This window comes from Larus michahellis, chromosome 13 (assembly GCF_964199755.1).
Source record: "Larus michahellis chromosome 13, bLarMic1.1, whole genome shotgun sequence".
Lineage (NCBI taxonomy): Eukaryota > Metazoa > Chordata > Aves > Charadriiformes > Laridae > Larus > Larus michahellis.
Window position 1 is genome coordinate 14,949,298 of NC_133908.1, and position 16,021 is coordinate 14,965,318.

The 16,021-nt window shown below is 56.9% G+C and overlaps 1 protein-coding gene across 3 annotated transcripts in view; it reads right to left on the bottom strand.

Moving 5' to 3' along the window:
- Positions 1-6,066: 6,066 nt before the first annotated feature.
- Positions 6,067-16,021, bottom strand: part of MN1 (MN1 proto-oncogene, transcriptional regulator) — a 111,039-nt gene continuing 101,084 nt past the window's right edge. Inside the window, exons 2-3 of one of the 3 annotated variants that reach the window (XM_074606064.1) lie at positions 9,106-9,293; positions 6,442-7,952 (exon numbers count right to left, since the gene is read on the bottom strand). In XM_074606064.1, the coding sequence (XP_074462165.1) occupies positions 9,106-9,293 (188 nt within the window). In that variant the 3' untranslated portion in view covers positions 6,442-7,952. Of the gene's footprint in view, positions 9,294-16,021 lie in introns of all 3 variants that reach the window. The other 2 variants (XM_074606062.1, XM_074606066.1) reach the window with 2 other exon arrangements.

Genomic DNA, 16,021 nt, shown 5'->3' on the forward strand with positions numbered 1-16,021 from the left:
AGTCTCATGGAGAGAGGTTTTTCCCATGCAAACGCCGGAAAAAAGAGCGGGTCTGTCCTTCAGGGTGGGCAGGACATGGCCCTGGGTGTGGAGCGCTCATTGGGCAGCAGCAGGAGAGCCCAGGCGTGCTCATCTCACCCATTTCAGAGTCGTTCCACTTTTTTATTTGTTATTTTCCCTAAGACAGCCACTGGGGCTTTAGCATGTCATCTCCAGCGGCGTCCTGGGAAGCGTTGGAGAGCGTGGCCCTGGGAGGAGGCAGCTCTGATCTAACCGGGAGTGACACGGCGGCTCGGGGTGCTCCTCTGCACCCACCCCCTTCTTCCGCGCTTCTGGATGTTTTATTCCTAATGCTGCAACGAGAAGGAAAGTTACAGCCTAACCCCGGCTCCCGTGGGCAGCGGCAGCCTGCAGGAGGAGGGTCTTTTGTTGCCGGAGCCCCCGGGACACGCAGCAGAAGAGCGGTAACCCCAAAGATAATTTCCTTATTCTGATCGGGGATCAATTGACCACTTGCTCCCGTTTGTTCCCCCCTGGGACTAGCGGCCTCCAGCTCTGAATGCAAAGCAGTCACTCCTTATTTCCAAATGCAAATGAGGTCTGTGAAAGGCCTTGCTTTGAAACCAGTATTATTCCCCAGGGTCCCGACCCTCCCCGCCATCCCTCACCCCAGCCTCTATCTCCGACTCTGCGCTCCGCCTTCCCAGAGTAACAAAGGTTACGGGAAATAAAAGCAGAGCGATTACCATCTGGGAATCATCAAGCGGGAGCCCAGAGGGGAAGGCGCAGGATGCGGGGAGCGGGCTGACCCCACAGCCCATCACCCCTGTGTGCCTCAGCCCAGCCGAACCCCAGGGGCTCGCAAGGGTGCAGGGACCCGGCCCTGGTGGCACCCGCGGGGGCACGGCACGGGAGACACTGAGCCGAGTAGCCTGCGCAGCACGGGCAAGACACCCTGCGTTGCATGTAGCAGGGCTGGAGGGAAGCGCATCCACTGCTTGCCTCCTTGCACCCCAATGCGGCGAACCTGCATGCCTGGAGCCGGGCACAGGGAGCCCGGGATGGCAGCGTACAGCCATGGCTACGGCAGGGCCAGAAAGTGCCCAGCAGCTCCATCTCGCCCCATCCGCATCGCACGACCCACTGCCAGCGTGGCTGCAGAGCTGGCAACTGACGGGCTGGCTTCCTCGGGTCACACTCCGCCGCCGGCCCCATCGCTGGGGGTCCCCTGGGCACGGTGGGGACGGGGCATGATGGGGACAGGGCTGGGGATGGTGGGGATGGGGGTGGGAATGGGGACGTCAACAGGGATGAGGGTGGGGATGGGGACAGTAGTGGGATGGGGATGGATGGGGATGGGGATGGGGATGGGGATGGGGATGGGGATGTCCCGCAGCTCCACCCTTCCCATGTCCCCTCGCAGACGGCTGTACCCCTGAATGGGGCAGCTGCTCCTCCCGCTCATCCATCAATTCCTGCTCTGTCCACTTCGGAGCCTGGAAATAAAACCTCCCTGTAAATCTCCACCGCAGCCGCTCTGTTTTGGTGGCGGAGGGCTGCGCATTCCTGAGTTTCAAGCCACAGCCACGTCTTCAAGAGCGGAGCCACAAGAGCTTTCTGATGGTTAATTGCTGGCACACTCTCACTGAAAACATGAAACACCCCCTGACAAGCCGTGTGATTTATTACTGCCCACTGCAAAACGGAACAAAATCAATTGGCTATTACCTCACTTAGCGAAGGCTTGTCACCGCCTGGGAGCAGGGTGTTAAAAATAAAAGCCAGGCACGGCCCCGGCAGCAAAACCCGGCGCTGGGGCCACTCCACCTGCTCCGCGGCAGATAACACCGGGGGTGCACCGCAGACAGGCTCCGCTTTTCCTCATCATTGCCGCGCTGGTGCAACACCAGCTCATTCCCGCTTTGCAGTTATTAATTATACAGATGTCACTGCGAGCGCCGCGTACAGTAAATTTCACAAGAGATGCAGCGCAATGACAGAATATTTGTTTATGACAGAACCGTATCATGTAATTAATCAAATTTATGTGACCCAGGCAGAGAGGACCCTCCGTGCTTGGGAAGCCACCCGGCGGTGGCCCTGGCACCAGTGGCTGGGAGCGGGGCCAGCCCGGCAGGGGCAGGTTGCTTTCACTGGCAGGTAGAAGATGGGCAGCGTGAGCGCCAGGGAAAGGGACCGTCCGCCTGCGTGTCTGCGCAAGGCGGCCGTGGTTTTCCTTGGCTGTCAGCGCGTCTCGGAGAAGACAACCTCGGTGTGTCCAGCGAAGGCTGCTGAACACCCACGCTGTGGCACTGCTGATGCAGCCCGCCTCCGCCTGGCATTTCCAACAAAAACCGGCGGCTTCCAAACACGCAGGGAAAACCCACACGTTGCCCTAGAAAACCTACCAGACGCAAAGCCACTCTAACAGAAATCCGCCTTTATTTCCCCACTGCCAGGTCTTTTCCTTAGCAGGAAAAGGGATTGAGTCAGAAATCCACCGCCGCAGAAGCAGCCGAGGTCGGGGAGCTCGGGGGACACTGGAGGGAGAGGTCACAAGCCGGAGCTGGCACCACCGGGGACGCTGCCGCCCGCTGCCGCCCGCTTGGCCATTGCAACCGGTGCTGGTGGCACCGGGCAGCCCCGGTGACGTCTTAATTACCGATGAGAGGCAGAGCCCCGGGAGGGGTGGCAGGGGCCCTGCTCCTGCAGACGTTTTTACAGTCATTTAGTGCAGGGTGGGTGTCAGGGGCCGCGTCCTGGGGTGTGTGGGCACAGACCATGGGGCGCTGGTGGCAGCGCAGGAGCTGGCCCTTAGCGGCTGAGGCACATTCGCAGGATATTTCACAAACTGAATGGTCCCTCTCTTTGCATTTCATCGCCTTTGTTTCATTCCCAAATCACTTACAGGCTCTTCCAGTCATAGCGGGGAGATGCTCCTCCCATGAAGCTCCGAACTGTGCAAAGCATAAAGAGGCTGCATTATTTATAGACTCCGGATAGATATTTCACACGCGGTCCGTCCCATTCCCAGCATTCCCTCCATTCACAGATCATTAAGTAGCACTTGCTGACATATAAGGCAATGCGAGTGGAGTGGTTAACTTTGAATATTGCCATCCAGCCCAGTGTTAAATGATATTCAGGAAGTAATTGTCCAAAGAGAGGGGACAGCTTTTGCCCTGCCAAATAAAGCTCAGCTCAGAGCACCCAGGAAAGCGCCCAGCCATAGGGTTGTCACCGGGGTGCCGGGCTGCGCGGCCTGAGTGCTGGCCCTCACTGCCTGGTCACCGCCGTGGTGCCTGGCGGGGACACAAAGGCCACCCAGGGTCCATTAGCATCGTTGTTGAGCCCCAAAGGGCTTTCCTCCCCACAGAGCTTGCCGCTGCGAATTCACCCTCCTTGGGGAACAAAAATCCTCCAAGACCTTCGGAGCAGCACAGCGCAGAGCAGCCTGTCCCAAAAACGGCAGCCTTAAGGACAAAAGCAGCCCCCGACTGGTTTAGTGTGGAGCCTGGCAGGGACAAGAAGGGGTCTCTGATGTGAGCTGTGTCCGGGGGTGTGCGTCATGGAGTGGCCTTTGATGGCCACTGAGGGTTTTGTGCCCTTGTGACTGCCCCAGCCCCAGCCTGGGTGCCCGGAGCAGCCAGTGGCTCCACTGCCGGCCCCAGACCCTGCTCCAGGCAGGCGGACACTCTCCCTGCCCAGAGCTCCCGGCCACCACGTTCCTGCCTGCAATAGAGGGAAAACCAGCGGGTGCGTCTGCCTCCGCCTCTGCGGGCAGTTCGGAGTAGCCGAGCAGAGACAATGGCAGGACGTGACTGTGGGGACATCTGTGTCTGATCCAGGAAATGTTTTGGCGTCAAAATAGAAGCAGTGGGTTGTTAAAAAGGAAAAAAAAAAAAAAAAAAAAAAAGGAAAAAAAAAAATGACGTGTGAGCGCGAAAAGATCTGGGACGCATTCACAGCCTGCAGCAGAAGACAAGGCTGAGATTTAGGTTCCCAGGTAGCCTGACACCCTGTTCCACTGACTGTGTCCCTGCCGGGAACCCGTCGCTGCGTGGGTGGCTCATGCCACCTCTCCAAGGGCTCGTCCCTTCGCCCGGGGGCTGCCCGGCAGGTGGAGGTAGAGCGGTGGCTCCTGCCACCCCGGTACGCAGCGTCGCAGTCTGGTGCGGCTCGGCAGGCACGCCAGGTTTGTGTCTCCCCTTCAGTCCCTGCCGCTGAAGCCTTGCCAGGGAGCGACACGGGGAGGGGTTGGTGTCTGCGGCAGAGCGTGGTGGGTGCCACCACCAGTGCAGCCCGGCCACATGGGCCTCCTGGGGCTGAGCAGCTTCACAGGGTGTTTCCTTTACCTTAAGCTTGGGGACCAAACACCACCCCACAGCCCCGTACCCCGCTCTCAGGCTCAGGTTTCCTCTGCTGAGGCCAATGCTGCTGGTGGGAGCAATGGTCCAGGTTGCACACACCAGCCGGTGAGCATGGGGAGTGAGGTGTTTTGCTGCTGCACGTGAGGTTTGCAGCAGCTTCGGCTCCGAGGAGAGCTGCAGCTTGTCCGGGTCCCAGCTCCGAGCCACCCCGCGTTGCAGCACTTCCATTTCAGTCCATAGCACGGTGCGCTGCAGCAAGGGGAGCCGCGGGGCCAGTGGAAAATGGGGCTCTGAGCTCATGCATCTTATTTTAGCTCCCCATCCTCTCTGGAAGCTATCTCAGGCATGTTTTGGGAATACAGCAGGTATTTTTATGAGTAGGATTTGCAAGGGTATTTTCATCTTAGACTTGGAGACAGCTGGGCCTGCTGCCAGGTTTAGGAAGCACAGAGGCAGAGGCAAGAAACATAAAACTAGCAAGAGGTAGGCTTCCTACTGGGGCTTATATTTAGCTGAGAGGAGCAGGAGCACTTGAAAATGTCCTGCTGGTGCTCCCTGTGCCAGACGGTCCCTCAGCCAGTTCATGGAGGCCAACCTTGACCCAAGCCAGGAAAAGCAAGGGGAACGTGTCCCGGCCAATGGCACTTGTCCGGCACAGCCCACCTGGCACCGCCGAGACCCCGGCTGCCCTTCGGATCAACTGACAGCGGTGCAGTGGGTGCGGTAGCCAGCCGGCCACTGCCTGCGGCTGGGAGAGAGCTGGGAAGCGCTGAGCTGCGCTCGCTGCACGCTGCCGTAGGTGAGGAAAGATGGGACGGGGGCACAGTCGGCAGGATCGGTGGGCTCACCTCCATGTCAGTGTTTCAGACACCATCCTGCCAAGCTGGCCAGCTCTGGCACCAAAGTGGCACCGTGCCGTTCGCCACGCATGGGCTGTCACTCTGAGCGAACCCTGCGGCTCATCCGCCCTGGGCAGGGGATGCTCATCGCGGCACCGGGCAGGGGCTGAGGGCGCAGTGAACTCCGCACTGACAGCCGGTGGTGGGAACCCTTCCAAGGGGTGTTTAGGTGAACCCCACGCTGCACACCAGCCTGGCTCTCCCCCCGGCACCACGGCCGAGCCACCAGCCCGGGCACAGCGCTGGCCCGGGAATGCTGCTGCGTGCTGGGGGGGAGCAGAGCGGGGGGTCTGAGCTATGGAGGGGCAGGTTCGGCTCTGCACCGCCCCCACCTCAGCAGAGTGTGGCCCCCAGGGCTGAACTAGCACATGATGTGCAGGGTCCCCATGGCCAGCGCGGTGTCCCCTGGGCACCGTGGGGTGGCAGGGCTGCCAGCCCGGTGGGGGACGACAGCTGATGGCCGAGCTGGAGGGTCCAGGGGCCGCACAGCCGGGGAAAAGCACGACCTTGCAGTGACACAGGGAGTGCCGTGCTGTGCCGTGCTGGGCCGTGGCCGCGGAACATGAGCCCAGCAGCTGCGCGGCGCTTGGCCAGGGGCCGAGGGGCACGGGCAGCCGGCGGCCAGCGCGCAGAGCTGCTGTGAGCCGCCCCGCGAAGACCCTCCCCAAGCAAGCATGGCCAGCTCGCTCCGAAAACAAAATGCCTTCCTGGGGAAAAAAAGAAAAAAAAAGAAGAAAAAAAAAAAAAAGAAAGAGACAGCTTCAACCAAGAAATAGCCACAGGCAGGTTTTGTTTTTAAAGCATTTTTATTTTGTTCGTTTTGAATTGAATTTTTATGTGATTTGTTTCACTGAAAATGGACACATTTTGAAATACCATGTGTTCCCTCCTCTCTGCCCAGGGGGAGGCTGGCTGCTGACCCGGAGCAGGGAGCTGGAGGGCTGCGCCGGCTGGGGGGGATGTGCCACAAGCTCTTCATTTTCCATAGTGGCGTTGTACCTTTCCCAAAGTGAAGACAGTCCTCAGAAAGGGGGAAACCTCAAGCGAAATACCCACCCCTCTCCTGTACCTGGTATCGATTTTATTGTACCCGGCAAAGAAGAGCGACAATAGCTGGGGGAGGCAGAGGAAGAAATACAAGATTTCCTTCCACCTTTTTTTTTTTTTTTTTTCCCCAAAAAACCCCTAAGTGTAATGTCATGCCCACATCCAACGCCACCCATCGCCCCCCGTGGGGGTCTTAGGGTAGCACTCACTGCTCCACCGTCCCGTGGCTGGATGGCACCGAGGGGATTTGGCCCATCCAACACAAGCACGCGGTGCTCCACCATCTTGGCGGCCACCCCCTGCACGTGAAATGGTGGCGGGCACAGCTGCACCCATCAGTGGCTGCCACCGCGCGCAGATCTACTGATTACATCTCAGTTGTCATGCCACTCAGTGAGAAGCGAAGCTAAATTAGAGCAACTAATTGCACCTCTCTTTGAAACAATCAGGATGACAAATCAGTGGTAATCTCTTCAGTTCTAGAGGGAAGCTATTGCGGCTCGCTTACAAGGATTAATCAGCTTTTCATCAGTGTTATTATACCAACGCTGCCTCAGGAGGAGCCCTGAGGCCACACTGGCTGGGCTCACACCACGGGGACACCAAGGCTTGCAGCCGCTGGTGGAGAAGGCAAGCACTGCCAGGTTGCTCCCTACCAGCCCTTCTCCACACCAGCAAGCTGCCATCTCACAGGCTGTCGCATCCTTTGCTCAGCGCGGTGGAGGTTCTGGGACATCTGGATGCCACACTGCACTGGAGAGGAGGACCAGGGCTGGGCTGCAGGAGCTCACACAGCTCTGTGCTCAGCGCAGGTGGCCCAGTTGAGATGGCCAACCCGGAGGGGACACCAGGCCAAGGAACGGCAAGTGGAGTATCACAAGAGGGGCACCAAGGCCACCCTGCTGCCGCTGGACCCACACTGACCAACTCTGTCAGCTCGGCCAAGGGCCTCGGAGGTGTGCACTGCCAGGACCTGGCTAGCAGAGGACTGGGATCAAGACAGCACCCTGGAGCTGGGGATGAGCTGGGCACAGCAGAGGGACAACGGGACGGCTGTGGCAAGAAGGAAACCAGCCCAGCCACAGGGTTTCTGTTACGGCAGGTGACCGCTTTGTTTCCCACAGTCATTGAAACTCTTTGTTAGATTTATGTGACCAAACGGGAAGCCTAGAGGCTCAAGTCTTGAGTGGACCCCTATCAGAATGACTCTCTAATACACAAAACCGTCTTATGTACTGCAGTGTCATGTTAGAGATCAGAGAGGGAGAAATAACTATACAGTATCTCACCCTTCTACATAACAAGTTGCAGGAGACGTGCTGGTACACTCTCCCCAGGGCATGGTGAAGGTTTACTTCCATGTGTCCCAGGGCTAGCACCACCAGCAGCACTGCTCTGGGTCCATCATTTGGGGCGGCTCCAGGGAAATCCCACACACCCTGTTGAGCTGGAGCTGTCAGCAAGCAGCGCTGGTGCCTTTCAACTCTTCACCACCTTCAGTCAACGGAAAAGCACTCAGCAGCTTCCCTCCTTGGCTGATGCTCAACGTCCAGAGGACACAGGCTGCTAGGGATGGAGGATCTAGGCTGGGTTCTCCACTGCTCCACGGCATGACTGTGCCCAAACACGCCACTTTCTGCTCAACAAAAGTTAAAAGAGCAGCTCTACAATCTCCCATGGGAATGGATTCATTAACTCCTGCACCTCCACTGCACTTTGTGGCAATCCCAGAGCACTTTGCATCCCATAGATGTTAAGGTGGCGGAGAGCTTTTACTGAAAATGCCCGAGACCTTGTGCTGCATCAAGTGGTGGTGCCCCTTGCCCAAGGCCCAGGAGGGAAGGACTCCTGAGGGAAGATAAGCAATTCACGCTACAACTCCGTGGACAAAACTAACGCACTTGCTTTTTGTGGACTCATTTTCTTGCTATAAGAGGCCTTCCTCTGGTTCACAAGGGTCCCTCTGCCTAGCCAAGCAGGAACTAGACACGTGAACATGGGATGCCTGAGGAGAAGAGGGGAAGGCCACGGTGCTGGCGCGAAAGCCCCTGGAGACAAATTCTTCCTCTTTCATCCACTCAGATCAACAGCCCTCGGAGCCCTGGCCGAGAGGGCTGAACCCTGCACATGGCTCTGCTGTGCCCTGGAAAAACTCCGCAGAGGGCACGTTGCATTTCAGTCCCCTGTTTCAGTTTACACAAGCACAGGTCACTCTGTTCCCTCCCCAGCACAGCCCCGCTCGCTCTGGCAAAGGGGTTGATGCAGGGCTGGGGAAAAGCCTCTGCCTGGCCCTTCTCGGGGAGTTGCACAGGGATGGATTTGCAGCACCTTCCTGCTGGACCTTGCCCGAGCAGGTATCTGTCTCTCAGACCCCAGCCCACTACTACCCTGGAAGCTGAGCAGGAGGGGGATGGAGCCCAGGGAGACCTTTGCTGCTGCTGTCCCAGCTGCACCCCCTCTGTGGCTGAGGAGAGGGTCCTTCCTGCAGGAAGGACTGGTGAGCATCTCCAGACGGAGCAGAGTCCTACGCTTCGCACCCTCACTCCAGAAAACACCTTTGGGAGGTAGTCTGTGAAACCAGCTGGCTGGTGGCGCTCAAGCTAAATGCCCTCCCAAAGTGGTACCAACCCCAGCATACTCCCACAAACCTATATACACCCCACCTCGCTCTCTCCACCAGCGTCACCATGGTGCACCTGCCTGTGGGCAAAGGCTGTTTGAAACTCGTGTCCGTCCTGCCTCCCGCTGGGAGCCTACCACATCTACCAGGCATGGGGCACGGTGCTCACTTAGGTGCAGGTCAGCGCCGCTGCCAGGGAGCCCGCCCAGTGCAGCAGCTCCGAGTGGGAAGATGCCCAGCCATGTAGTGGAAGGTGGTCCTTGGAGTCCAGGAGACAGTCGGTAACAAGGCCGGCATGGTGCTGCATGGAGGCACTGTCCGAGCGGGCATCTGTGTGGCTCAGGGACGAATCACCACCTGCAAGGGATGGAGAGCAGACGGGATTAGCACAACTTGGCCATGGTTAGAGAAGCCCAGCTCCCAGCAGCTCCATCTGGCTTCAGACCCCGTCCCTGCTTGGTCAGGAAAGGTCGACGTTACATGGTCCTGGATGGGGGCCAGCTGTAGCATCTTCTGTGGGAAAAATATCAGACTGCCGCCATTGCCAGGGGCCCGTGCTGGGATCCCAAGGTGTGCGTGCCAACGCACCAGCGCCCACAGCAGTGTAGTACAGCTCTCCTGTCGCAGTCTTGTGCACAACAGCTCTGTGCCAGCTCTGCTACGCTACAGCACTTGGATTGCACCATAAAAATGCAACGATACACTTGAGTTACATAAAGATCTAACTCTTGGAAGAGAAAGGGCTCTTGACGTTTCCCCATGGCAGGCTTTTCAGGGTACATTACGAATGCTAAAACCATGGATGGAAAGTGCACGGGAAGGCGAACAAGCCAGGCGTCAGGGCCCCCCAGAACAGTGAAACCAGAACTGCTGGGAAACCGACAGGGAAATGGAAATCTGCAGTACACACGTGCAACAAAAAGAACTCTCAAACATGTTTATATACTGTAAATGTACACTATATAGCATACATAATTATAATTTCACTTTCCCACTGACACGTGTGTGGGCACACACCAAGTATAACATGTACATAAAATGCTACAGAGAGATATATTTAAGTCATCTTCATGTGCACATACAGAAACCATCCAGGCAACAAATTTCTCCCAGTGAATTCAAAGCGCTGAACCAGGAGCTATCCTTAAAAACAGCAGAGCCCTCTTTAACTCATTGTCGCTCACACGAGGACAAGTACATCCAAATCCTTATTTTTTTTTTCCCTCTGAATACCAAACTCTCTCCTACCCGAGTTATTAGCATTTGCCTTTCTGCTGCTGGGGCCTTGATGCACACGGTTTACTCTGTGGCACATGAACCTGCCCACAAAAGACAGCGTGACAAAGAAGCCAGGTTACAAAGCTGTATCTGCTCTGCTCCAGATGGATTCTCTGCAGATCCCCGCTCGCAGCTTTACTCAGGCCAAGTCAATTAGAAACGTCTGAAAGTCAAAGCATCGTTCCCGCATGTGATCTCTGGAAGTTTCCCAGCGTATTCTGTAATCAGGGCGCGCAAACACAACCCTTCCCTCGTGCACGGCGGTTGTTGCCCATAACAAAGACGTTTCGGATCAAAGGAAAGGGTTAACCCCCATGCAGTCATCGCATTGAGTCTTGGAGGTCTGAGTGCTGCCAACTCCTGAAAAATGGCCACCAGGCAAGCTGCTGAGAATAATCAGAATAAGATTGGAAGGTGTCCACATCAATCAATCACTTGTTGACAGATGACTGGAAGCCCCCACTGTGACCGTGGACAGCTGACCAACCCTCGGCTTAAGCTGAAGTCTAACATTAGCCTGTTTGTTTCGTGTGGGTGGCTTCTGCGTTATGACCTTAATAGTCAATCAATCTTGCAATGAGTAGTCTGTCTGGCAGAAACATTAATTATCCATACTATTCACGCATTGAAAAGCTTTATCTTCAAAAACTCAGCATCACTTAGGGAGGAATAACAGAACCCCGAGCAAGAAAATAAGCCCAGCCCCAGGTTCCTAAGGGGGGTAACGGGACGGCAGGGACGAGCTCCTGGGGCCACTGCGGCCCTGACGGCAGCCCAGGATCGGGGGCACTCGGGGCAGGGCTTGGCTTTGCTTTTAATCCTGGTACCTATTCAGGCAGCGTAGAGGCTGCTGCTCTTGCACCAGCAACTGCTGGAATCGGTGCCAAGAGGAAGACGAGGAGGAGAGATATAAAAGGACAACAAACACACATCAATTAAACCTTGCAAGCTGTTAGTCACACTAGTTAATAAGTTCTTTCTATCTGTAAAGTGCTCTTAGTGACAAATCCTTTAACTGGCACTCAGAGCGTTATTATGGCTTTCAAGATGCCTCTGTCTTTCATGTGCAGCTTCTTGTACACATGTGAGTGCTCCCCGTTGCGCAGTCTGTTTACACTAGTTGTGAGAAGACATCATCAAAGCAAACTGAAAGCAACACTAAATGCTTGAGAAAAACAGAATTGATTCACTGCTGCCTGCTCTGAAATGGCCTTTCCGTTTGTTCAGAGGCAGCGGTCGCAGCAGACCGCAGCGGGGAGGGGATGGGGAGCCAGGCTGGCACAGCCAGTGTTTGGCCTCTCCGGGTCATTGCCACTGAAAGCACCCGGCTCCGCCGGCACCGGGCAGAGACCGCAGCCCCTTCCCGCCGGCTGCGACACAGCGGTCACGTCTCCAGCAACAAGGAGCAGAGAGACACCGATCTCCTTCTGCAGCCAGGGGTCCAGAGTGTCTGCGTTCTGCATCCGGGCGGTGGGAGCAGGAGCGATGCCCTGGGCCATCTCCCCAGGGAGCACTCCAGGGGTGCTGGGCACGACAGAATCCCACCTTCCTGCTGCCACCCTCTTCCACAGTGGCTCTCATTCCTGTTCATCGGCCTCCTGTCCTCCCCCATCATCGTGCACAGACGCATTCATCCTGGCCATCTCTGTGCCACAAAGGGACATGGAAGATGGTGCAGGCTTTGTTTCAAAGAGCCAAAACCAGACAGAGCTTCGAGCAAGGTGAAGGAAGGAGGAGGAGGAGGAGAGGCACCATGCTTTGGAGGGATGCTCCTGCCTCACTCATCACCCTGCAGCGGCCGGAGCAGCCAGACAGCCCTGTGCTCCAGCACAACTTCGGGGCAAAGGTCTCGGGAGCAGCACAGGATAGAGTCACCGAGCCAGCAGAGGACAGCACGCCTGCGCAAGGCTGCGGTAAAGGCTCTGCAAGGATGTCCCTTTCCCAAACTTCAAACCCCTCCCACTTCGGAGAGGACCCGTCTCTGCTGCCTCCCTGGCACAGGGCTGGTCTGGGCACAACACCGTGCTGTAACCTCCTGTAACCCAGCAGGAGTCCAAGCACTACAAAAACAACACCAAAGGCTAAAGATCTACCCGTTTGCCCAGATAGAGGGATATGGAGACCCTACTGCATGCATGCTCTTGCACTCAACAGCAAAGATGGCCCAGGTTCCACACCTTGGACTGGGTGCATTGTACACGGTGAACATCAGCCCCCCAGGGCAGGATGCAGAAGCCCCTTCAATACCATCTGGTCCTTGTTCAGGAGAGAAGCAACAAGAAGCTGGGGCCACCAACACCCTACGTAGCACAAAACCCAACCAACGTCCCTGGAGAGCAATATGGGATGTGCAACACCGGGTAGCTGCACTGGCACGGGGGAGGCTGGAGATCCAACCCCGACTGCCGTGCCCGGCGCCAGCGGACGCACAGGCAGAGCACAGGTCCATGGGGCGCCCTTACGGAAACCATCTTCTCTTTAGTCAAAGTCAAAGCAATTAGGCCCCTGTAATGTTAGATTAAAAAAGAGACAGCTAATCGGAGACCGTCCATAATCTTTCACACTCGGGCTGCCAAAGCAGGCCACAATTCAGCAGGCCTTGTCTGGACTGATTATATTTCCTGAAAAATGAACAGTAACTCTTGTGTAGAAGCAAGTTATGTTTCTGCAAACTCTCTTCCACCCAAATTAAAGTATTAATCACCTTAATAAACATTAACGTGGAATGGTCATTCATTAAATTCAGGAAAATACACGCCCTCAAAGCAATCATTTCACAATTTCAGTACCCAGCGCACTCACAGCTCGACACTTGTCCCCGAGCCGGTGGGTGCCCGATGCCCACCCCACACCCCTATGCCAAGAGCGACATGGCCAAGCCTGGGCAGGGACCCAGCAGCACTGCCTTCGCCACCATCATGTCAGTGCCATGGCATAACCTTCTAGGTATGCAAAGAGCACCATATGATCTGCCGGTATGGTCAAGGAAGCAAAAAAGCCACGGCTACAAAAGTAACAGCCCAGCCCGTGTGCGGCGGTGGAGATACCAGCCAGCTGCTCACTGGCTCTGCCGTGCCCCCGCTGCAGCCACCTCTTGTCCCAGACACCATGTGCAAAGAGGGGCCTAGAAAGTCAGTGTCCACCCCCGCCTTCAGACAGCACAGCTCGTGGTGTACAGCAAGGCGGCAAGAGAAAAGGATTAGATTGGATATCAGGAAAACTTTTGACACTGAAAGGGTTATCGAGCATTGGAACAGGCTGCCCAGGGAAGTGGCTGAGGCACCATCCCTGGAGGGATTTAAAAGACAGGTATGCACAGTGCTTAGGGACATGGGTTAGTGATGGGTTTTGGCAGAGTTAGGTTGATGGTTGGTTTGGACTCGATGATCTGAAAGGCCCTTCCAACCTGGGTGATTCTATGATTTTTAGTGCCGTAAGGCCCCCGCACCTCCAAAAGCCAGGGTTGCCAATGAGTCTCCACCAAACGCCCTCCACAGCTGTGTCACTGCTTTGCCATATCACCAACTACCCACTGACTTGGGGCAAACCCCCGGCATGCCCTGTGGTGCAAGGCATGCGCGCGCGGCACCCATCTCTGCTCCATATCGAGCAGCTGCTCCCAGAGCAGAGTCCCCACCAACATGAACGTGCAGCAAGAGCGGGGCTTGCTCCAGAAACCTCTGCCCGAGGACGAGCGATCTGCAGCACAGACCCGGGGCAGGACTCTGCCACGGCAACAAATGGAGCCCAGAGTCTCCCAAAGCACGGAGTGCTGCCAGAGGCTGGACTCTCATCTCGCCTCCGTTTGCTGAGCTGCACAACTCAGTGCCTTGCTCGACATGGCATCTACCCGCGCGGCTCCTGCGGTAGCGTGCCCCGGGATGGAGCGGGGCGGCAGCAGCGGCGTTTGGGAGGCCTCCGGGCTATCAGTTGCACAGGATAGCGTTAGATCCCCTGCCCCAGAAGGACCTCGGTGCAACCTGGCCTCCTCCGGCTGGCTCAGGGCTTCACGGCCGGTGTCAAGTGGCAACTTTCTGGATTCTGACCTTGTCGGAATTTGCTCCTGGGGGGGATACGCCAGTCCATAAAGTTCCCATTAGCGTAAAAGCAGATGTAAGCACTTTGTTGGCAGAGTTCAGCAGCAGGGAAGCCTGCAGTTGATCAGTTCTGCCTCGCTGGTCACTGCAGTCAACAGGAATTACTACAGAGGATTTCTGTGCCCCCTCTCCCAAAGCCCCCCCCTCTCCCGAAGCCCACCCCTCTCCAAAAAAGATTTAAAGAAACCAGCCAAGCTCAGGCACCGCTCCAATATAACGCAATAAATCGGCGCGATGCATGCCGAGGGGAGCAGGCCCCACCCAGGAAGAGCCAGCGGGAGAGCAGTGTGAATTTGTTTATTGTATGAGACACATCTAGCCATGGGGACTGGACGCCGCTCAACGCCAGCAGTGAGGGGCTCTGGGGCCTTCGTGCCGAGCGACTTGATGCAGGACCGAGGTGCGGGTGGGTGGCAGCTGGGACTGGCCTTTGCCAGTGTTCCCCCACCGGGACAGCAGACGCCTGGCACTCCCAGATCTTCCATAGACAGGGAGCGTCACCTTCCCCTTCCCACGGGCATGGAGGATGCGAGGGGATGGCCAGCTCCCTGCCAGGATGCCGGCCACCCCGTGGGGTCTGTGGGGCACAGAGCACAGCGGGAGGGAGAGGAAAAGGCAGCAGCAGGGTATGGTAGAGATGGCGCACTGCTGCTGTTGGCCGTCTGGGGCCCCGGTGCTTCCCACCGGAGGCGGAGCAGGATTGCCGGTACCCCGCGGCGCCGGGGCTCGCCACGCTCCCTCCTCAGCCCTTCTCCATTACGCCGCACTGAGAACCGGCACCACTGACCTGGTTTCAGTGAGTTTGCCTTCATGATTAACACTCTGTGGGCCCCTGCTCACTCTGTTATTCTCACCAAATTAAAGAGCAGTCCCGGATCCTCGTTAGATTTGCTCACATTTGAGCAGTGTCATGTGGTCAGTAGCCCATGGCAATACACTAAATTAAAGGCCTAATGCAGAATCCACCTACAAGCCTGACAACTAATGAATCGAGGGCTTCAGGCCCCAGAGGACCCGCGCGGGGATGAAGCCACTTCACACCGAGCCAGAGCAGAAGTACAGTCCCTGGGCTGTCATTCAGAAATAAAGAGTTGTTTAATTTTATTCACCGCAGGACACAGAAACAACAGCATCTCTGTAACTAACAGCTGGTTTGCCGGAGAGCCAGGCAGCGACGACCCCTCTCGGCACCGATCCCCGGAGCACGGCAGCTCCCGCCCGCGCACCGGAGGTGCCGACAAATAAACCCCTGCATGGTTTCAATTAACTATGTTTGAGTCCCCGGCATGGAAAAGCAGATTCTCTCGCCTACGGTCAAAATTGATACCTCCGCCCATCCCTCCAAACCAACACGGCCTGCTCCAGAGCACACAACTGGGCTCCACACAGTCCTTGCTCCATGACGGCACCCGCTGCTCCCCAAACGAAGGGTGCAAGGGAGCACAACTGCCCACAGCGCAGCACCCAGCCCTCGTCACTGCCCGCCAGCATCAGTCCACACCGATCTGGGCTACGTGTGAGAAAAACAGACCGCTGCTCCCACTTCAGGCTTTTAGACCCCTCTCCCCATCCTCCGGCAGCGGGCGGGCAGGCACTGGATGTAAACAGTGGGGCCAATGCAGCGGCCATCAATTTTGCTCTGAAGCATTTCAGGTTGGAGCTGGAGTCTGGAAAGGTTCAGCCTGTTGCATCAGACAGCTCAGCCCTGCA